The sequence below is a fragment of the Ranitomeya imitator genome, chromosome 4, assembly GCF_032444005.1.
Source record: "Ranitomeya imitator isolate aRanImi1 chromosome 4, aRanImi1.pri, whole genome shotgun sequence".
Classification (NCBI taxonomy): Eukaryota; Metazoa; Chordata; class Amphibia; order Anura; family Dendrobatidae; genus Ranitomeya; species Ranitomeya imitator.
The window spans coordinates 38,763,752-38,787,880 of NC_091285.1; the positions used below are offsets into that span (position 1 = coordinate 38,763,752).

At 42.6% G+C, this 24,129-nt stretch overlaps 3 protein-coding genes across 3 annotated transcripts in view; 1 reads left to right on the forward strand and 2 right to left on the reverse strand.

Annotated features, from left to right (window-relative positions):
* TNIP1 (TNFAIP3 interacting protein 1) overlaps window positions 1-6,108 on the forward strand; it is a 55,132-nt gene extending 49,024 nt beyond the window's left edge. The window contains exon 18 of the mRNA XM_069763554.1: window positions 583-6,108. Coding sequence (XP_069619655.1) covers window positions 583-626 — 44 coding nt within the window. The 3' untranslated portion in view covers window positions 627-6,108. The remainder of the gene's footprint in view (window positions 1-582) is intronic.
* LOC138674446 (octapeptide-repeat protein T2-like) lies at window positions 1,902-2,621 on the reverse strand. Its single transcript, XM_069762288.1, has one exon. The coding sequence runs from the start codon at window positions 2,619-2,621 to the stop codon at window positions 1,902-1,904; it is 720 nt and encodes a 239-aa protein (XP_069618389.1).
* Window positions 6,109-6,827: 719 nt separating the features above from the next.
* On the reverse strand, window positions 6,828-23,910 carry GPX3 (glutathione peroxidase 3). The gene is made up of 5 exons (XM_069763555.1): window positions 23,731-23,910; window positions 12,444-12,597; window positions 9,750-9,867; window positions 9,342-9,441; window positions 6,828-7,385 (listed from the first exon to the last, which is right to left on the reverse strand). The coding sequence occupies exons 1-5, from the start codon at window positions 23,812-23,814 to the stop codon at window positions 7,143-7,145; spliced, it is 699 nt and encodes a 232-aa protein (XP_069619656.1). The 5' UTR covers window positions 23,815-23,910; the 3' UTR covers window positions 6,828-7,142.
* Window positions 23,911-24,129: the final 219 nt, after the last annotated feature.

Genomic DNA, 24,129 nt, shown 5'->3' on the forward strand with positions numbered 1-24,129 from the left:
CAACAGTGGTGACCACCAGCAATCCCAAGAACCATGGCTCAGAAGAATCTTGTGTAAAAGGAGCAGTGATAGATCTTGTGCACTGCCGATCTATTTATTCTAATGGGAGCGCCGAAAATCAGCCAAATTCAACTCGCAGGTGCTGCACAGTTTCGGGGGTCGGCTCCAGGTTTATGCCGCCGCGGCCAATTGGCATCAAAGGCCGAGTGGGCCATTCTTCACTTCTCCAAAATGTTCTCCAGATTTTTATTATTTCGGTCACTAGAGTTGCTTGATGGTTGGATTTTTTTTTTTTTGGGGGGGGGGGGGTATGTTGCATGTTCAGTGGTTGCCAAAGCAATTGCCCAGGTTCTTCTGATGCCGACCCTAGTCATACGTAATTATAGAAATTATATGACTTTCTTCACATCCTCGACACAGCTACAGAACCAGGCGCAGCCGCTACTAATGTACGGTGGTAGATAGTGAAGAGATTAGCTGACCTGCTGGATCACCACCGATCTCATAGTTACATTCTGGAAAATCTGTTTAGGGAGCGATTAGGCGTTTTACATGTTTATATTCTGTTCATTATCATTTTAGATGCCACAAATAAAGGAGCTCAGAGCTCTCCGCGGCAAACCTAAGGATCTGCAGGGAAGACGCTGTATTTACTGATATTCACACTTCCTCCTGGCTTGGTGTGAGGTCTTTACGCTGCCTTCCATTCCTAAACCATATATGAATGAAGAGAAGGAACAGGTCGGTCATGACCAGGAAACAGACAGAAAGCACCTGGAAGAGTTGGTTCAGTGCATTGTCTGGATACATGGAGTATCCCTGCATATATACCACTAGCCTTTCCTGTGTATAGAAGGAGGAGAGGGCCACATACTTGGTTATATTTTTAATTATGTAGAAAACTATAATATTCTGTTTAGCGAACAGAGTCTTTACCTCAATGCAAGAGAATTTATTAATGTAACAATATAATAAAATTCCTCCTTTCTCTTTTTTTTTCACGATTCCCTTCAGTCCATCTCTCCACTTTTGTCTTATGTAAATCCTGCGTTATCTTTCATCCTTTCTTCCTTCTAATGCCCTCCCTATCACCCTTTCTACTTGCTCAGCTCTTTTTCCACCTACCCCTCTCTTTTCCTTCCTGTACCTCCATATTCTCTTCCGTGTCTTTTACTCTTTCTCCCTTCATAAAGTCCTCTCTTTCTGCCATCCCAACTCTCTCTTCCTGTTTCCTCCTTTCTCTTCTCCTCCTTGTTCCCCCCTTTCTCATTCTTCTCCTGTTCCACTGTTTTCATTGTTCCCCCTCCTTGCTCGCTTCTTTACTGTTCCCCTCTTTTCCTTCTTATTCTCCCTTTCACTTTCTGTTCCCTTTTTTTCCTTCTTGTTCCCTTTTTCTCTTTTCTGTTCCCCTCATGTTTGTCTTCTTGTTCCCCCATTGTTCGCTTCTTTTTTGTTCCCCCTTTCTTTTTTTTTTCTTTCTGTTCCCTCTCTTCCTTCTTGCTCCCTCTCTTCCTTCTTGTTCCCCTCTCTTCCTTCTTGTTCCCCTCTCTTCCTTCTTGTTCCCTCTCTTCCTTCTTGTTCCCTCTCTTCCTTCTTGTTCCCTCTCTTCCTTCTTGTTCCCCTCACTTCCTTCTTGTTCCCGCTCTTCCTTCTTGCTCCCTCTCTTCCTTCTTGTTCCCCTCTCTTCCTTCTTGTTCCCTCTCTTCCTTCTTGCTCCCTCTCTTCCTTCTTGCTCCCTCTCTTCCTTCTTGTTCCCCTCTCTTCCTTCTTGTTCCCCTCTCTTCCTTCTTGTTCCCCTCTCTTCCTTCTTGTTCCCCTCTCTTCCCTCTTGTTCCCCTCTCTTCCCTCTTGTTCCCCTCTCTTCCCTCTTGTTCCCCTCTCTTACCTCTTGTTCCCCTCTCTTACCTCTTGTTCCCCTCTCTTCCTTCTTGTTCCCCTCTCTTCCTTCTTGTTCCCCTCTCTTCCTTCTTGCTCCCGCTCTTCCTTCTTGCTCCCTCTCTTCCTTCTTGTTCCCCTCTCTTCCTTCTTGTTCCCCTCTCTTCCTTCTTGCTCCCTCTCTTCCTTCTTGTTCCCCTCTCTTCCCTCTTGTTCCCCTCTCTTCCCTCTTGTTCCCCTCTCTTCCCTCTTGTTCCCCTCTCTTCCCTATTGTTCCCCTCTCTTACCTCTTGTTCCCCTCTCTTACCTCTTGTTCCCCTCTCTTCCTTCTTGTTCCCCTCTCTTCCTTCTTGCTCCCTCTCTTCCTTCTTGTTCCCCTCTCTTCCTTCTTGTTCCCTCTCTTCCTTCTTGTTCCCTCTCTTCCTTCTTGTTCCCCTCACTTCCTTCTTGTTCCCGCTCTTCCTTCTTGCTCCCTCTCTTCCTTCTTGCTCCCTCTCTTCCTTCTTGTTCCCCTCTCTTCCTTCTTGTTCCCCTCTCTTCCTTCTTGTTCCCCTCTCTTCCTTCTTGTTCCCCTCTCTTACCTCTTGTTCCCCTCTCTTTCTTCTTGCTCCCCATTCTCTTTCCTGTTCTTTTTTCCTTCTTGCTCCCTTTTTTCTTTCCTGTTCTCTTTTCCTTCTTCTTCCCCCCTTTTCCCTTGCTTTTATTTCGTTGTGTCCTTTCACCTCTTTCCTTCTGTCCACCCACATCTTCCTTGATTCCCATTGACGCCTTAATAAGATTGGGCCAAGATTTAAACCAAAAATATATACAGATATTTAGCATTTTAGGAGAGGGAAAAGAAACCGAAGTATATTCCTGCACTTGCTACAGCAGCGACAGTATACAATGGAGGCACAGTGGGGAATACATAGCACAGGTTCATTGTGAGTGATTTACCAGCATAAGTCACAGAGACCGGACTCCGTGTTGATAAGTGCGTCCTACCTTACCTGCAGGTGGGAGCTGAAGAAATACAATACTTGTACAGTTTCTGCTGATTACCAGCTATTTCCATGGCCCCGCAGAGAAGATTGCAGTGAGCTGGTGCCACCTACTTCTCCATCCCACTCTGTACGTGATCGTTGCCCTCAGGCTCTATGGACTGATCCATTTTACTGTTATATTAAAAGAAATATTTGAGTTCTGAATGTTTAAAGTGTAGGAAACCAATTCTGAAGAGAAGCTTAACGTCTCACTGCAAAGGTTCCCCCTATAGAGAGGTGACTAAAGCAGGGGGTGTAGGAGCCACGATCATCTGTGATGGACATATAATTACATCAGTGCCTAACTAGATACTTCAAGTGCTGAAATGTCATATTTTACCATTTTTTTCCTTCTGTATGAGATTAACAGCAGTAAATCAACAGAACTGAACTGAATGTGAATTGAACCTTAAAGCGTTAAGCTGAGGACGCATTTATAACCTATTCCCAAGAATATTGGGATCTTTCACTATTTTGTATGTAGCTTGTGTACCGTAAGCAGATGGTAATCCAACCAAGACTGAAGGTTGACCAATGTTTTGGAAGCAAAGAGGTCGCCAAGTCTTGAGGACTTTATGATCAATGGTTCAGGTTAATTAGGAGGAACTAATTTTCGTCTGGCCCAGTTTGGTCTCATCTATATGGACAATGTAGTCTTCTAGACTCTGGAGATCAGATGGAACTATGTTTAGAGTGGTTCATCATATTGTTGAGCTTGGTTGACCTTTGTATCCAGACCAAAAAACGTTCTCCTTAAGCCTGTCTTCTAAGCTGGACCACAATGATGATGGCTCCAAAGCGATAGAAGATGCTGAGCTAGATGACCTCTTGTGTGCAGAGGCAATGTCCTTTTCCAAAACGAGGTGACACCTGTAATATAAATATCACGTAGTCGGAGAACACTTTTGGGTAGATTTTGTGGAAAATTGCATAAGAGCCATTTTTTTGTTATAGGGTGGTTCCTAGGAAGGTCTTAAGATCTACAAGCAGAGACTCGAATGTTGGAAGGGACATGTGTATGTTCTAAGAAAAGTTCTTTTTGGAGATTGTTTTGTCAAGTGAGAAACCGTGAAAGATAGGTCCTCCAGAAGGTTTAGACGTGGTGCGTCATTGTGTTCATTACTTTTACCTTATTGACGTTCGGAAGATTTTTTTTATTTTTTTTATGTCGACCAGTGACAAAGTAAATGGTTCGGTCACTGTCCAATTTGTAGAAAATTTGAGATGGAAAGATTGAAAATTGACAATATGGAATGTTACATTTTGACGGTGAGGAGAGGACCGGAAGACGTACAGGGGCTCTAGGAGTTTGAGATGATAAGCGGATTGACCCACTCAATGTCCTCATCTGTCCTGTCCAAGAGCCTAGAAATCACAATGGTCTGACGAATTGCCTAGCTCGCTTTTGAGTGTACGAAAAAAACTGAAATTGGATCATAGACTCGGTGGTCGTCATCAACCTGGTAGGTTCTGCCAGCATAGTCCCCAATAACCGATGGGTTCCTCACCTGTTAGTGGTGATATCCAGCTTCTGACTTTGTTTCAACACAAAAGTGAGTTCTCTGTGTCACCACTTGTGGGAAGGGAGTAGATGACTGGCTCATTGGAATAGTTAAGCCTGGCCCATACTCTGTCAATGGCTACGCATCGATAAAGGGGCCGGCTTAAAGGGGTGGTTTACTTCAACAGCTAAGCCAGCCCCTTTATCGATGCGTAGCCATTGACAGAGTATGGGCCAGGCTTAACTACTCCCGAGCAGCGCACTTCTTGGTGATCAGTGGGGGGGGGTCTTAGGACCTGGAACCACCAATTTCCAAGCTTTTAAGGTGTCTACAAAATAATACAGATTTCAAAGAAACACATTCCCTTCCTTTTTTCTCTCCAGCTGGGCAACCCTTTTTTTAAAATCCCTCAATCTAGGAAATTAAAGAGATGGTGGGGGGGATTAATCATGGCTGGTGTCTTCATCCAGAATCCGCCAGAGTTAGATGTGTCCTTCATTAATACACCTCTTAATGAATTTGAGGCCTTTCAGCTGCCCCTGCACCAGAAATGGAGTGGAGAACACCTCTGCTATAACTATTTCCATAAATCATAAAGGAGGGGTTTAATAGAAGGAGAAAGGTCTATTTTTGAAAAGTTTAAGAACTGGCGTAAAAGCTTTTGTTGCGCAAACGTTTTGGGACTTTAGTGCAAGTTTTCTGATGTAAAGTGTATGATGGTTTTGGACCCTATGACTTGTTGGGGGTGGGAAGAAGGGGTGTTCCCTGAAGACTGGAGAGGAGACACCATTTTACCAGTTCAGCATCTTTTTATGGTCTTTTCTTCAGTGGCAGATAGGTCTTGGAGAGGCAGGTCAACCCTTGACAGGAGCAGAATGGACTTCAGAGAAAAAGAAATCCACACATTCATAAGCCTGTGATGACGCAGATTAAGCCTGTGGCAAATAATAAAGGTCCCTGCACGCGGCTTTCAACAGTTGTTGATAGAATCTTGAAAAAATAGTCTTTAGAATTCAGATTTAAAGGGGTTATTTAAAGCCCAGGAGCGGCACCACCCTTGTATGTGGACTTTGTCTAATTTTGTAGCTTATCCCAATTGAAGTGAAGGGGATTGAACCGCACTACCGAACACAGCCAGTGAACAGAGGTGGTGCTGTTTCTGGAAACCAAATAAATCCTTTTTTTTTTTTCTTTGAAGGGGAACCTGTCATGATGTTTGAACCTGCAGATATGATATAGAGCAAGAGAAACTGAGCAAATAAATATATAGTTTTCCTATATAAGATTGTGAAGAAGTTGTATTTTACTCATGCATACAGTGGTGGCTGTCAATCACTTACTAGGACCGCCCACTGGACTCCTAAGCATATAATAGGGATTTAAATTAATACAATAAGATATACTGATTTTATTTTTTCCCCACATAATTATACATCAGACTGTTTAGCGCTCTCTGCTCTATAACCTGTTGGTAGATGAACAAATTTGACAGATTCCCTTTAATTGTCCGATGATACATGTACTTTTGATTATGGACCCATATGGGGTTGTATGTGAGCAATGTATTAAACTGTTAACTTAATGGCTGTACAGTACACATAACCATGCATGTAATTGCCTGTAAAAGCCTATGTTATATACGGTATATATTTTAATAATATAAGCCTAGTGTCACTTTCCGTGTATATTAATAAAGTTTTTTCAAGTGACTTTTTCCAAGTGTGACTTTTTACTATTATGAATGCACCACAACTTTAGCAGAAAATATTGTATTGAGTTTTAGACATATTTATTATGTGCAGCTCGTTTGACAAAGGGGTGTGGTTTAAAGAGATGAATGAGCCCCGCCTAAAATGTGATTATATGCAGAAAATTACACAAAAAAATTTATAAGCAAAAGTGGTGTGAAGTAAGTGAACCCAAAAGAGGTGTAAACTTACGTTCCATTAGAAGCCACAGTGATAAATTTGGTTCATTTTTAGACAGTAGCCTTGTCTTAAGGGAGTCTGTCAGCAGCATGATGTAGGAGCTGGGAGCCTGATTCCAGCGGTGTCACTTGGTTTACTGGGTGCAGCAGTTCTGATAGAATCACAGTTTTCTCTGCTGCAGATCTATCAGAGCTTGAATGCTGAGCTGTGTGTAACCCCGCCCACACCACTGATTAGCAGCTTTCTGTCAATATACACAGTGCTGGGGACGGGGTTGGACCAGGAAGCACAAGACACCTAGTCCTGTAGTGATAATCTCCGGCTAATAAAACACTGATTGCATTGAAACTTCAAAGCACAGCCTAGTAAGTGATACATCACTGGAATCTGGATCTTTGTCCCTACATCATGGTGCTCTCAGATTACATAGCAAAAACCTGCTGCCAGATTCCCTTTAAATTTGAAGCACATTATTTTCCACCAAGTAGGACCGCAAAACGTTGTATACGAATAGACAATGTTTATTACCTGCACAAATAAAGCTTCACCATTGAGCTCAAGCAGAAGACCTCAGGTTCCCCCAGAGAGTCCATCCCAAATTGGTAGAGTTGCCGGAATGCACTGAACAGCAGTCTACCAAAAATTCTGGTTTCTAGATAGGTCCCACACACTTGTGCTTTCTGACCTATCCTTCATACTGATGGCATCTCCAAAATCCCTTCCGTCTCCTACCAACTGCTCAAAGATCTGGCACAAAAGAGCACAAATATATATCTATGTATACATAAGCTCCAGAATATTAAGCACAAAGGTGTCTACTTCTCCTCCCTTTCCATCCTCATAATCCTTTGAAGGTCTGACTGGGAATTCATGTAAGTGATCAAATCTCTCCTGACGTGGTTGACTGTTGTGCGGGGATGCCATCTTTTCACGGGACGTCCGTCGGGCCCGACGAGGAATTTCTCAAAGTTCCACTTGATATCATTGATTTTCAGATCATCCCAAACGAGACGATTTAATGGTTGACCGAAGTCCTTGCCAACAGGGGGACAGGAGTTCTGAGAAGAACACATGAGGAGCATGTTATTATATTTTATATAGATAAGTTCTTGGGTTCTACTCTCAAACACACACACCCTAAATCCTCAATCAGACGGACCATGGTGGATGGAAAGGATCCAGGTCTCCTGATCAAAGCTTGGTAGCCTCATCTGAATACATAGGGCTATCAAGTTCAGGTCAGGAGTCCTACAGCCAAGTCCTTGAATCATGGTCCATACATGGACATCTGAATGAGAAGTTAGGCTCACATGGAAGTTTTTTTTTTAAGCCGACATTCCACAAAAATGGCTTCAAAATCTGTTGGACAACTAATCCAATTAATTTCCATTGGAAATACATTTTGTTGTTCGTGTATGGTTATGTGCACAATCTTTTTTTTTTTTTTTTTTTTTCTTCAGGTGAATCAATAAACCCACCTGAAAAAGCTCCCAGAAACTGCTCAAAAGAATGAACATATGCATTTAAAACCTGACTTGCTGTTCATATCTTCATCCTTTTGATCATTTTTTAACAGGTTCAGATTTCCATAAACGCCAAGCGGTTAAAAAAAAAAGTGAGATGTCCATTCTTCAGGCGTTTTCCGTCATATTTTTTAATGAAAGTTAAAGGTAAGGCTTGAAAGATGTTGGGGTGTCTTAATCATTTGCTAGTGTTTTGTGGTCTGCATTGTTGAATGGAGTTTTCTTTGAAAAAAAATGCTTGATAAAAATGTTAAAAAAGCGCTCGGAAAATGAAAAAGCTTAAAAAAATAATCAAAATGGCTTTTGTTGAATTGGTTTCCACTTGAATGCCTTGTTTGGTTCAACCACCTGAAGAAGATGATGTGTGCGCATGCTTTTTTTTTTTTTTTTTTTTAAACCTAAAGAGGTTTGAAAGGACGTTGTAGGAAAAAAAAGAAAGTACATGTCACTTTGTTGAAGAGGTTATTGAAGGAAACCTCTCCAAACTTGGTACTGTCCAATCGAAAGGCTGCAAAGAACACTTCAGAAATAAACACTCCTTCAAAAATAAGAGAGTTTCCGGAAGAGTTTTCTGCTTGAAAAATTAGTGGATTTTGAACCCCTCCAAAAATTCTAAGTGCACGCACACTTACTAGGGATTATTTCATGAGAAGCCTCCTAGGACTCAATTAATTGTGTACTTCAGGTTCATACCAGGCCATATGGGGCACAGTCGTGGTTGGTCCCATTACTTTAGCTATTGTGTGGGGAGAACTGTCTTGATAATTGTTGGGGACTAGTGATGACCGAACGTGCACGGGTAACGTGTTATCCCGGAATGCTGGGTGTGATCAGAGTATTTTGGGCGTGCTCCAATAATATGTTTGAATCCCCACGAATCATGTAGGCTCGGGGACTCGAACATCTTATTCGAACACGCCCAAAATACTCTGATCACACCCGAGCATTCTGGGATAACACGTTACCCGAGCACATTCGGTCATCACTAGTTGGGAAGCATGAGACCAATACCAAGCCCCTTTGTCCAATGTGGCAAAATCAGAGGTGCCCATCTTCAGTTGTCAACTGCTAGTCCTCCATACTGTTCAAATGAGTCTGCATAGTTTTATCAATGGGGAAATAAAACATTTAAAATCAACAAGCCCAATCCTTTTCCCTGACTTTCTTTTGTCCGGGAAGAATGAAAAGGTCCATACACGCAAAATAGTCAGCCGGTTCATCCAAGAAATTAATGTTTGGCCAACTGACCCAAGCATGTCCCCTTCATCAAGACTGGTGTGGTTATTTCTGGTCTTCATGAATCGGGGCCTATATCTTTCAAGGTGGCTCTAGTGGTAAGGTGACTGATAATCGTTAACCGGCCAACTATCATGTCCAACTCAAAAATCTACACACACGTATCAGTTGAGAATTTCAATATGGAAGCTCGAAAAGTAATTAGACACCTCAACATTGGTAATATGCGTTTTGAACCTGGAAAGTTGTAGATACCTTCAAAAAGGTAAATACTTTCTGCTCTTTCTTCCCATTAACATCTCCTTTTTCAAACATCTGGAAATTTGGAGTGAAGCCATTACCAGGACGGACATATCTGCAGGAAACATAGAAGATCGGCGTGCATATTACATTATGAAAAATTACAATGTCAAAGCTTGACAGGAGAGTTATAACTCAATGGTTGGACAGGCGCCGGTTGAAGACAACTGCCTAAAGCTGCATTCACATGTCCATGTTTCAGATGTTTCATGATCCATGATTTCCAGACTGGCCACGGCTCTGACTGTTGAGCTTGGGTTTGGAAACCTGCGGACATGTGAATATAGCCTAATCCTTATACTTTTCATGTTACAAACTTCTAACGTGGCTTCTGTACCACCAGCTGAATGGTTTAGTACTTACTTCAATCCTAGAGGAATTTCTTCATTACTTCCAGGTTCTTGTAGACCAAATTGGTTGCAAGGAAACCCCAAGATGACCAACCCGTTGGATTCTAGTTCTTCTTGTAGTGCATTCAGTTCTGAAAACGACAGCAAGTATAAGAGACATTGGTGTCTAAGAGGTCCTAATTTGCATATTTAATGTCCTAGAGGAGAATTACAAGTCCTATAAGTCTCTTTACATTGGCATGTCACTCTCCACAAGGAGAGACGTTATCCCTTAGACCCCAATCCGAGGCCTCTCATACAGCTAAATCAGATCTCTTGCTTAGCACTGAGGAGGGGAAAACACCCCGAAACACGTGTCTGCAAATAGAGATTCTGGTTTGGCTAGGTTAGTTAAAGGGTTGATATTGACTCTTGATTGCTACTTCCAATAGGTGGTGCTAGAGCTCAAGTCCTCTTCCTCAATTAATAGACAATAAATGCATAAATACATTATTTCTTATTTAATACATCTGTCCTTATATATACAGCCCAGGCTATACGATGTCAACAATAATTCCACTGGGAAAGAAGAAGCAAAACAATTTTACTTTTGACTGTTGCCATTGATTTAACCATATAATGCACAGGAAAATGGGAAACAAAATTAAAAGTGCGGTGAAATGGGAAAAAAAGTACAATTCCACAATAGTTTTTTTGGGGTTTTTTATTTACCATGTTCACTGAATGATAAAAATGACCTGGCAATATGCTTTTCCAGGTCAGTATGAGTACGCAGATACCAAACATGTATAGTTTATTTTCAATTTAAGTGGTGAAAAAAAATTCTAAAATTTGTATAAAAAATTTTTTTTACGTTTGTTGTCATTTTCCAGGACACGTACCATCTCCATTTTTCGTAATCGGGGGCTGGGTGAAGGCTTACTTTTTGCGCCCTGAGCTGACGTTTCTATTGATACCATTTTGGGGTAGATACAATGGTTTGATCGCCTTTTATTGAATTTAATTTCAAAGTTGTGGCGGCCAAAAAAACAATTCTGGCATTTTTATTTTTTTTTTCTCTACAAAAAAGGGAAAAATAAGTATTCAAAGCATGGTGATCACCAAAATAAACAAAAAAAACTTTTTGAAAATACAAGAACAAATGTAGACAAACAATAAAAACATTTAAAAAATCCAAAAGGCTATACAAGGAACCTAGGTGTGTCCGTAATAGGGCTAACACCTCTCATATGCCCTAAAGGTGACAATTAACAAGGAACCCTTTATACGAAGTATGTCAACGTATAGAAAAAAATGTACCAATCGGATTAATTTATTTTATAGATCTGACATTTCTGAAGACAGCGATACCAAAGATGTATTTTTTTTTAAGTTTTATTTTCAATGGGGCAAAAGGGAGGCAATTTGAACTTTCGTGTTTTTTTTTTTTTTTTTTTTAATTTTTCACTTTTTTTAACTTTATTTAATAGTCGCCTTAGGGGACTTGAAGCTGCGATTATTCGATCTCATGTACTAAACATAGCAGTGCTTCCGAACACAGAAGAAAAGCCCGGTTGGATGCAAAACAGAGATTTCACATATTGCGCTCCAGAAGAATAAAATGTGAATATCTCTGCAATGGAGCAACACAGCGTGAAATGGAAATGATTGACAGAATCAGGAGAGCTCAGGGATTTTTAGGTGTTTTACTATATTTTTTTAACAAATAGCATGTCCTCTTTAAATCAGTAGGCTGTCCGTGTAACTCCTGAAAAATGTGCAAGGTCCACCAAAAGGAGAGCAGTTCTCAATGAAGGTCCTGAATCAGCGGCCGCCTCTGCAAACTCAGTGTTCCAGAAAAGGATTGTTACTGATATTAACTCCAACACACCCCGCACATCAGCTACAGAGAAACTACTGACACAACACTGCCCATTATTGGCTTGTTAAACACTTTTATTCTTCACACTGAACTCTAATTGCACGGACAACACAACTGATCACAGTGAGAAAAAAGGGTCGTGTTGGAAAATCGTTTAAAGGGAATGTCTACATTGCACAGTTCCTATTTGTAACAGATCTGCTTCAAATACTCCTTGATGTGTATTTTGTTCTAAATTTTGAAGCAGATTGGTTTCAAAAAGCACAAAAAAAACTTCTATATTCTTAAAGGGAATCTGTCAGCAGTTTTTTTGCTATAGAATCTGAGAGCAGCATGATGTAGGGGCAGAGCTCCTGATTCCAGCGATGTGTCACTTACTAGGCTGCTTGGTGTAGTTTTGATAAAATCCCTGTTTTCTCTGATGTAAATGTAGCAGCGCTATAAATACTGAGCTGTCTATAACCCCGCCCACAAACACTGATTGGCAGCTTCCAGTGCACACTGTCAGGAAGTGGCCAATCAGTGGTGGGGGCAGGTTATACAGACTGACAGGGCAGCATGTGAGACCTAGTCCTGCAGTGATAATCTCCTGCTGATAAAACACTGATTATAATGAAACTACAGCAAGTGATACATCCTTGGAATCGGGCTCACTTCCCCGATATTATGCTGCTCTCAGTTTAAAAAGCAAAAGCCTGCTGACAGATTCGCTTTAATATACTGACATCAAGATGGCTAATGATCAATATCAGCCACAGATCTGAAAAAAAGATAAAGCATTAGGTAACGATTATTAAGAATATCCCACATAAACAAGTCTAACGTTCTGCTTTTCTCACAACATACCCAGGTACTGCATGGTGAGCCCTCAGTACGTGGCCACGTTCACGAACAGGAGCGTCTTCCCCTTGTACTGTTTAAAGGGGATGAGCTGACTCCCTTCTAGAGTGAGGGCCGCGTAGTCGTAGACCGTTCCACTGACAGAATCGTAGCAGTTAACCTAAGACAAAAAGAGATCAAAGGCATTAACAATCTCAAAACTCTATCCTGATATTTTGCTGCAATGTGTCAGCACAGGGAATATGTTTCATCCTAGAGATAAGGTTGATCTATAAGGGTGCGATCACAAACAATTATTTGATGCAAATTTTTGTGGCTGAAAAATTTACATGAAACATTTGTGTTTTTTGGGGGGGGCGGTGCACGTTATTTATATAAGGTGCTATTTTTTTTTTTTTATACCAATATGTTCATTAATTTTTCATTAAGCATAAACGCATACAAAATGGACATATGTCTTCTCATGAAACCAATGGGGTATGTTGGATTTCTCTGGATGAAAAAAACAATATAAGAAAACCTCTAAAAAATATATTTTTTCAATTTTTTTCATACACACAGTTTTTGTGTTTTTATGTACAGGACATTTTTTCTGCATAAATCGATTCAACAAGTCACATTTTAGAGAGTTTTTTTTTCTTAAAGCAGAAACACCAAAAACAAATCCATGTGCATTAGAGGCAAATATTCACATTGAAATCAGTGAGAAACTTCTAGGAGTTTTTGAAAGATTTTTCCTATGTGAATTTCGGACTAGAATCTGCTCCAAAAAGCCACATAAATAAAACTATGTGTGAACATACCCCGAGTCTACATTCCCACTATGGCTATTTCATTAATGTGTTTTTGTTGATGTGGAATTTCTGCACCAATTAGTTCCTTTTAGTCACTTGTTTTTTTCCGTTGCATTTTTTATTATGTTTTTGTCTCTTTTTGCCATGTCGTGTTTTAATGCTTTTGTTTTAGGACGCTTACTGTTATTTGGCTTTGCTAAAACTTTACTGATAAAATTATTTGATTATTTTTACCTGTGGATTTTCCACATCTCATTCAAGTCTATAGCTCAGTTTACACTGCGTAGAAGAAAGAAAAAAAGCAAAGTGGGCAGATTTCCACAAATGCCATCCACTTTGCTGGAACTGGAAAATGCTGCGTTGTTTAAGCAGCGTCAAAAACTCATGAAAAAATTAATCATGGGAAACACAGCCTAAGGCCCCGTTCACACATTCAGTATTAGGTCAGTATTTTACCTCAGTATTTGTAAGCCAAAACCAGGAGTGGAACAATCAGAGAAGAGGCCATGTGCACACATTGAGTATTTGGCGAGTTTTTTACCTCAGTATATCAGGAGTGGGTGATAAATACAGAAGTGGTGACGCGTTTCTACTATACTTTTCCTCTGAATGCTCCACTCCTGGTTTTGGCTTACAAATACTGAGGTAAAAAATGGACCGAATACTCAACATGTGCACGTGGCCTAATAGAAACACATCAACACTTCTGTATTTTTCACACACTCCTGGTTTTACTTCCAAATACTGAGGTAAAATACTGACCAAATACTGACCGTGTGAACATGGCCTTGAGATTGTGTTCTGGCAATTAAATTGCAGCGGTTCTGTGCCAAGTACAGGTAGAGCAGATAAACATCACATGCGCTATAAAAAGCACCCCTGGCATATATCTTACAGTTTTGCCACGCGGTTCTCGGCTATGACACTAAATCCACAATGTTCAGCCTCCGGATCTATTATTATTATTATCTATTTATATAGCACCATTAATTCCATGGTGCTGTACATGAGAAAGGGGTTACATACAGAGTTATCGATATCATTTACAGTAAACAGGTTTACAGTGACAGACTGGTATTCTATGGGAATGTCACTACTTACTGACAGCAAGAATTAACACGAATCAGGGGTACCTCCTAATACTGACAGCAAACAGAGGTATTGAAAGTGGTAAAGAACTGAAATACAAGCTACATTACAAAGCTTTGGGCTTTTAGGTAACCCATGATGGATAATCAAACATAAATCTGAAAGCCGTCTTTTATATCCTCACCCATGTTGTAGTCCTTGAATATCTGATCCCCTTTGATACTATCAAATATCATATTGAAATATGACCATACAATGGGGTGTTCCAATCTTCTTGTCAAGGGCTGTGCCTGTACACTGATTAAAAAAGTCAGAGCATGTAGAAACACATCTACTTGTTAAGCCCCCATATACTGTACATTAGACTAATGGCGGCCGAATCTTCTGATTCGGCAGACAGTATAATGTCTATGGGGCGCCAGACAATTGTCTTAAGACGTAAGGGTCTGTCATGTCTAATTTTGAATGACTGTCAATGCAGCGCCCCAGGGTCCTGGTCATCGCTGGTTTTGCTTTCCTCTCGGGGAGAGTGATGCTACGTTTGGAGGCAATGAAGGATAACTGCATCCAGGTACCACAAACATGCAAGACAGTTTACACTCCAGGCCACCAGGGGGAGCTTCTGCTCCTATTTATTAGGTCACTCCCCATATATATATAACTGGTAGTCTGTAGGGAAAGTAGTTAGTTCCAGACCAGAGTCTGAGGAGGATAGGCTACGTTCAGACTAGCGTTGTGCTAGTGTGCGTCGGGTGACGCAGCGGCGACGCACGCGTCATGCGCCCCTATGTTTAACATGGGGGACGCATGCGTTTTTGTTTGTTGCGTTTTGCGACAAATGCGTCTTTTTTGCCGCAAGCGTCGGACCAAGAAAACGCAACAAGTTGCATTTTTCTTGCGTCCGATTTTCGGCAAAAAACGACGCACGCGTCGCAAAACGCAGCGTTTTTGTGTGCGTTTTGCCGCGTTTTTGCGTGTGTTGTGTGTTGCGTCGCCGACGCAGCGGCGCACAACGCTAGTCTGAACGTAGCCATAGAGGGTTAAAGGAGCTGTGCATGCCCTCAGAGCTGCAGCTCCCAGAAAGAGACATTGAAGACAGAATTGTATTGCAGCGAGCGTGTAAGGAGAGAAAGCAAAGAAGAGGATACCAGAAGGGGACCAGCCCTGCACAGACTGCCTCCTTATGAGGTGCAGGATCCTGGTAGCCGGAACACCGAGGGAGTAAGGACCTTTATGCTTTGCTCCACAGACCGGCAAGACAGCTAATTTCACGTTACCTGTCCGCCCTACACCCAGGAGGCACGATGGCATCCCTTAGAGGCTGGGGCATGATAGAGTCCCTATAAACCGCCTCAAGCCACCAGTCATACGGGTTTGTCCTATCCTATCCGGGGTACAGAGAGAAAGACAGAACATCTACAACAGTTGTGAGGACCTTATGAGAAGCTTAGCAGTAAGGGACTACAACACCACGGCGCTAGAGGAAGGTTTTTATTTCCACCTGGACAAGGGGACTCTGGACTTGCCTCCAAACCGGCCGGACTCTGCTTGCCCTGTGATCTGTTGCCCTGGACTGTGGATGTTCAGTCTTCAGTAAAGGTAAAGAGACTGCAACCTTGTGTCCTCGTTCTTCACTGCGCCTCTCACCATACCACCATCTACATACTGGGAATCCCTGGGGATATACTTCACCTGTGGGAAGGTATACCATCTAGCTGCCATAACATCACCCCAGCAGACCTCCTAAAGCAGCGCCGGTCACCCTGACCGAATACCACAGGTGGCGTCACGAACACAATCTTTATCCCTTTAAAGACCTTTCCCTTTTACATGGACGTCCCAGGGCCACGGACCGGGTCAGCCACCGTGACATCCCCCTGTGAACCGAAGGACCCGATACCGAGTACCACACAGCCCCATGGGGGCGCTCCATCAATTCTTTTGTTCTCCTGGAGATAATCCACGGTGAGTCATTTCTGATGGCTGCTCTCTCATAGAGAACACAGGAGCGCTCGAATGACTGAACCATTGCTTGGCTGACAGCCATCCAAAGGTCCTAAGATGGCTTAGGATCAATCCTCCTAACTCCTAAGCCGTCTATATGGCTATGTAGCTCATAGAAAATGTAATAAAATGATACCTTGATATCTACGATCTGATGTCTTATTCCAGAGAAATCAACATTTTTATTAATATGTAAATCAGCTGTTAAGATCTAGGGGCCGGATATAGATCTCACTGAAAATCTTCTGCCTCCAGAGCTTATTATAAATGACAGGGAAAGTTACCTGTGTGAGACATGTAATGACGGACAGTCCACTCTCCTGATCTACAGGTTTCACTTTTTTTTTTAAATAAGCTCTGGAGGCAGATTCTCAGGGAGATCTATGTCCGGCCCATAGATCTTAACAGCTTATTTACATATTAAGAAAAACTTGGATTTCTCTGGAATAAGACTTCAAATCACAGATATCAAGGTATCATTTTATTCAGTTTTATAAGTATACCATGTAGCTATGAAGCCAAAAACATATACCCCATACCATTACGCCCTCCTGCCTCACTTTTAGTAGACCAGTTTCATCGCAGTGCTGCTGCGTTAGCATCATCCGTGCGCTGGAAGCCACACCAGGGATCTAAAGGCCACACATAAAAACTCACCAACTTTACTTCCTCCTTTCATATTATAATATGAAATTATTATTAATTATTATGCTAAAATGCTTAGAGACAAAGAAACTGCAGCTGCATCCCCTTCCTCCCTGTCTTCAATTTAACCATATTACTGTAGACTGATTGATTGATTGATTGATTGACTGATTGATTGATTACTACAGAGAGACCATAGATTAATAATCAGGACAGAAAAAGCAGACAGGCAGGAGCCATTATAAGGTCACTAGATGGTGGCCTAATTCTAACGCATCGGGTATTCTAGAATATGTATGTGTATAGCAGCCACATAGTATATAGCACAGGCCACGTAGTATATAGGAGCCATGTAGTATATAGCAGACAAATACTACGTGGCCTGTGCTATATACTATGTGGCTGCTATATACATACATATTGTAGAATACCCGATGCGTTAATACAGGCCACGCAATATATAACAGTGGCCACGCAGTATATAACACAGCCACGTACTATATAACACAGCCCACGCAGTATATAGAGCAGCCACGCAGTATATAACACAGGCGACGTAGTATATAACAAGCCACGCAGTATATAACACTGGCCACGTAATATATAGCACAGCCCACGCAGTATATAGCAGCCACGCAGTATATAGCATCCACGTAGTATATAACACTGCCCACGCAGTATATAACAGTGGCCACGTAATATATAGCACAGCCCACGCAGTATATAGCACAGCCTTCGGAGTATATCACACAGCCCACATAGTATATAACACTGCCTATGTAGTATATAGCAGCCACGCGGTATCTAACAGCCCACGTAGTATACAGCAGTGTGGGCACCATATCCCTGTTAAAAAAGTAATTAAAATAAAAAATAGTTATATACTCACCCCGGCGATACGCGTGCGGCTGCCGCCATCTTCTGTTCCCAGGATGCATTGCAAAATTACCCAGATGACTTAGCGGTCTCACGAGACCGCTAAGTCTTCTGGGTAATTTCGCAATGCATCGCTGGGAACGGAAGATGGCGTCAGGCGCGAGCGGCTCGGCGGACTACAGAGGGTGAGTATAGCAGGTTTTTTGTTTTTTTATTATTTTTAATATTACATTTTTTTACTATTGATGACGCATTGGCAGCATCAATAGTAAAAAGTTGGGGACACACAGGGTTAATAGCAGCGGTTACGGAGTGCGTTACCCGCGGCATAACGTGGTCTGTTACCGCCGGCATTAACCCTGTGTGAGCGGTGACCAGAGGGGAGTATGCGGGCGCCGGGCAGTGACTGCGGGGAGTAAGGAGCGGCCATTTTCTTCCGGACTGTGCCCGTCGCTGATTGGTCGTGGCTGTTTTGCCGCGCCCAATCAGCGACTTGGATTTCCATGACAGACAGAGGCCGCGACCAATGAATGTCCATGACAGAAAGAAGGACAGACGGAAGTGACCCTTAGACAATTATATAGTAGATTAGTTGAGGCTAACCAGCTGATACACATAGAACATGAGAACATGTGGGATGATTTGCAAAAACTTCAAGAAAAAAAGTCTAAACAACAAGTTTTTTCTGTTTAGGAAAACTATGCAGGAGCACATGAATGACTTGTTAAAAGTAACTGCACAACTGAGATCAGTGGGTGAGGTTATAAAAGACAGCAATGTTCCAGCCATATTGCTGTGCAGCTTACGTGATACAATGCACTAATTACTGCACTGAAGACAAAGTCTGAGACAGACCTGACAATAAAATTTTGGAAAAAAACAGGCTAACAGATGAACACTAAAGAAGAAAGGAAATTGGGTAGGAGACAACTATGCAGGAGTAAATGCACAACTGAGATCAGTGGGTGAGGTTATAAAAGACAGCATTGTTCCAGCCATATTGCTGTGCAGCTTACGTGATACAATGCACTAATTAGTGCACTGAAGACAAAGTCTGAGACAGATCTGACACTAAAATTTTGGGAAAAAAACAGGCAAATAGATGAACACCAAAGAAGAAAGGAAATTGGATAGGAGTCCACAGAAGGTCAGAAGGTAACAGGGGGGATCCATCTAAAAACAGCACATGGAAGTCACACAATAAACTAGAGCATGTATTAGATGCAACAAAGAAGGACACTTAAAGGGGTTAATTATTCATACAACCCCATCTTAAATATTATATTCAGATACTCACCTCCCACCAGTGCCACTCCAGGGATGTCGGTGCTAGGTCTCCCTGCGGCTAATCATTGGCCACTAATGGGCTTCAGTTCTCACACTTCCTTCAGAGATCTAAGGATTGTCCGAAGGAGGTGTGATTGAAGCAGCCCAATAGTCCACTAGTGATAATCTGCTGTTTTTTAGGGTGATTTTTATCAAAACCTCAGTAAGCAGCCCAGTAAGTGACACGTCACTGGAATCAAGGTCTCTGCCCCTACATCATGCTGCTCTCAGGTACTGTGATGCTGGACTTTTTACTATTCATTTGAAGCTAGGGTTGCGTATTAATGTCTACTGGAAGAGTCTAGTCACATGCACACAGTAGTTTACCGTTAGATGAAATGTGAGTCTCGGGCAGATCTAATCCCGGCACAGTGACGTCCACGCGTGTCGTTATAATTAGGATATGCTCCAAGGATTTATCATGAATGCGTCTTATCAGGAATTACTGACAAGTGTCTGTTGATGAATGTCACTGCCGGAAGCCGAGATGGGGGAGGTGTAAATGTGAGAATATATTACTACAGTGTGTTCCTGTACATTGTATATAGCGTATACACAGATCTCTTCTCATGTCTCCTACAGTAATCGGCATAAACAAAACAAGGGGGTCTAGGATCACTATGGGTCCCCCCAATATAGAGTTGGACCTTCCCATCATGCTGGGCTGATGCCCCACTATTAAAGGGAATCTGACAGCAGGTTTTACTATGTAATCTGAGAGCATCGTGATGAAAGGGCAGAGACCCTGATTCCAGCGATGTATCACTTACAGGATTGCTTGGTGTAGTTTGGATAAAATCCCTGTTTTTTTCTGTATGCAAATTGCCTCTTCTGAGAAAAAGAGGACTTAACTCTATAGCGCCACCTGTTGGAAGTAGCGATCCTACAAGTCACAATCAACTCTTTAACGAGTCGTGCAATATGACTTAGGATAAAAGCCAAATTAGTATCTCCATTTGCAGACACGGTGTTTCGGGCTGTTGGCCCTCGTCTTCTGCTGAGCTTTGTATAACCTCGCCCACGTCACTGATTGGCAGCTTCCTGTGTATACTGTCAGCAAGCTACCAATCAGTGCTGTGGGTGGAGCTACACGGATTCGCCTGACTGGTCTGCATGTGAGACCTAGTCCTGTAGTAGTAATCTCCTGCTGATAAAACACTGATTGTATAGAAACTATATCAAGCTGCTGAACAAGTGACACATCACTGGAATCAGGCTCCCGGCTCCTACATTATGTTGTTCTCAGGTTAAATAGCATAAACCTGTTGACAGATTGCCTTTAACAGTTCCTATGAAGAGGAAAATCCTGTACAGATTTTATCCATCCGCCAACAAGGGACAACCCTGACCTGGTAAGAAGATAGCCGATAAAATAATAAATTCATCTTTAAATATAAGTTTCAGTGCTGATCCTCATCCTACCACAGTGACTACATAGCAGTTGTGTGGCCTTTGTGGTAGTTACGGCACTGGCCTGAGAAGGAATTGTAAAGCAACAATCGACAAAAATGCGTTAGCCAAATAGGAGAACCACAGTAAAAATTGATATGTAGGCAAAACAAATAAACTGGTGACCATTTCTCCCATCCTTGGTGCAGGCAAGGCCGGAGTTAAGAGAGTGGAGGATAGGCAAAGGGGGCAATTGCCCAGGGCCCCCCATTCACCAAGACTCTACACTGCTCTGTCTATGGACCCCAGCCAGTACAAAGCAGAAAGTGTCGTTTTTGAGGTTAGAAGTGTAAAAGGACCTTTGGTGACACCTTGGTCATGTGACCAAAGGTCCATCAAACAGCAGAAGTATGTAATAACTGAAGAGGAGGATATATGCTGCTGATAACATGATACTGTATGGGGACAGATTAATCTTTAAGTGATTGTTCACCAGCCGGTGTAAAGAGGCCAGTAAACAAGCGCTGATTGACTTGAACATTGTTGCGCTCATTGAAGCTACGTTCACATTTGCGTTGTGCGATGTTGCGTCGGAGACGCAACGCACAACGCAAACAAAAACGCAACAAAACGCACGCTAAAACGCAGCGTTTTGCGACGCATGCGTCTTTTTTTGCCGAATTTTGCTGCGTCCTCTGCGCCCTACGCTTGCGGCAGAAAAACGCATGCGTCGCAAAACGCAGCACAACGCATGTCCATGCGCCCCCCATGTTAAATATAGGGGCGCATGACGCATGCGTCGCAGCGGCTGCGCCCAATGCAGCCCCGCAAACCGCTAATGGTCTGAAATCAATGCAGATAAATGCTTCGTATATGTTTATGCTCGGTGGTGCAGTATGTTAGCATTTGGGGTCCCAAGTTTTCATTTTGCCCAGGGCCCCACTTTATCTAAAATCGGCCCTGGGTGCAGGAACATCACGGGATATGTGGGATTGAAACAAAAGCAAAATCGATGCTGACTGGCAACAGTAAATTCTAAGAAGCTCCGGCGTGAAGAATTGAGGCAGCGCGCTATTCAGAGAGCGATAATAATAATGATTAGAACACGCGGTAAAAAAGCAATTAACTGGAAAAAAATGCATTAAGGGATTTGTGAAAAGAAGCAGCCGCCCCCGGCCCTGAGCTCCAGAGACAAGTGCTACAGAGAGCGACCTGCTGATCCTACAGAAAGCTCCAGAGACCGCTGTGCCGAGACAGGTGGCCTGTGGTCAGCGGGTCTGGGCCTCCTGATTTTCCAGATTTAACCAGTTACAGAGGGGCCATGTTTTTCTAGTCTCGGTGTTGATATGTCAAGCACATGCCAAAGATCTGGTGTCAACCATCGGGAGCGAGCAGGGGCGCTCGTTTCCAAATAATTGTGCAGTGTAAACAGGCGGGCCAATCACCCAATGAACGAGCAACATACTCATTCGTCAGTTCAAAAAAAGAAAAATCATGATCCTAGGCAGCACATGTGCTGCCGAGACAATAACTATAACTATAAGGTTTGACCATCGGTGTTAAAGTCCCTGACAATCCCTTTAACAAAAGATGTTGATGTTCCTGGGGCATAAGATCCAGCTCCTGTTCACGTTCCCTACTCCAGCCTTATACTCCGACATCAAGGGTTTGGTAAAGATCTAAAGCCTACCCATCACCAGACTTAACAATGCAATCTATATACCTTAGTTTCAGGATTTTAGTCCTGATGAGGCCTATGTACTTACTTTGAAAATCCCTTGTCAGAATAGCTGCATAATCCTGATATTAAACTGAGCATTTTTATGCGTCGACCTCTCGTTTTAAGATCAGTGGGATAAACCTTAATATACACCTATTCAAAATTGTGTGGTTTTATAGTAAGTTCACCAGTCTCATCAGGTTTAATGTTTAATAATGTGTCCACTCTGCAGTGTAAAATATGGTGACAGATCCCCCTTTAATGTCTTTATCTTAATGCGTTTTGCATGTTTCAGACCCGAGATGAGGCCCGGGAGCCTTTAAATGACTGACGTCATCATGTGTGCACCGTGATGTCATCATGTGTGCACCGTGATGTCACTCGTATTTCAACATTGAAACTTTACTCATCTATTAGTGACAGTGACATCATCCAGTCTCTGTCGTTTCCTCAGAGCGGCACTGTCATCTGTTTCCCCACAACACAACTTCTATCACGCTTATTACATGGCGGACGGAGGGGGTCACCCGAATAGAAGGATCGATAGATCTGTGGACCTTTCTGGTGGTCCCACGTGTGCCATCTCCATGTAGACTGTCTATATGCGAATGATCCGAATAAACCACCTCTGTCACATTTCGACAGCACCTTTTCTTATGTTCCATCTGGCCATGCAGATATCATATAGTCCCACTTGGAACCCCCTTTGGCCGCCGCAGACCTCGTCCATTCATATATTACATGGCCAGTCATGTAATAGTCCAATGACCACCAGCAGCCAATTCTTAACCCGACAACACCAGGTCACACGTTGCTCATGCTACTGAGAGCAGCATGCGTGGCCTAAGCGTGCTACCGAGGCTGCAGCCTCTCCAGACTTGTCTCCCATCAAGCACATGTGGGACGTCATTATTTGGAAATGGTAAAGGTAGCTGCCAGCAGCGCATTTTGATGATTTGCCTAAGTGCATTCAGTGTGGCAGAACATTCCTCAGACGACCGTTCGTAACCTCAAGGCGTGTAAGTGTGGGGATTTTGACGGAAGTATTGTCGCATGCACCATTCTTAAAGGGATGGTTTTTGACTAGACAAGCCCTTTAAATCTCTATTGATAAAATTGGCATGAAAACATCAGGCATGTATGCCTTCTTCAGACAGCACCACGTGCAGGTATAGCAGAGCTGAATGTGCTATGCACCCAATACTTGTGATGTAAGATTATGTGTGGAAAACCACGTACCAGGACAACATTACCAAGGTATGAGGTGGTTGAGTTTGGATCAGAAGACGATGTCGGTGGATCCGGAAATCGCGAGCAGTACTTGGAGCGGGAATGTCGGATGTGTGAAAGCAATAAAACAATGAATGAAACTAAGTGACAAACCCAGCTCTGCTACATCACTACATAGAATAGCCGCTCAATAATAACAAAGAGAATGTGAAATCCTTACCGACTGATCATTGTCCTTTTGTGCCTGGACGAGAGCAGCCAGGACACAGGGCAGAAGCCACCACCATCCAAATGTAGCCCCCATCTTGGGGGAGACCAGCCACCCCAGCAGCAGATGTGTCTGTCTGTGGTCACAGCTGGCAGTGAGCTCTTCTCTGTGCTCAGGACTAATGACACATTCCAGGGATCACACAGTATAACACTCAAGGCTGAGCTAGTGGCAGCCAATAGGAGGGCAGGAAGAAGGGAAGAGAACCTGTTAACCCTGCGATTCACTGCGATGTCACAGCAGAAACCTCTACATCTACATGAACGATATTTACAGATATGCACAAATACCACCATGCACACACACACATATATACACTTGCACGCACATACACGCAAACAAATATACAGA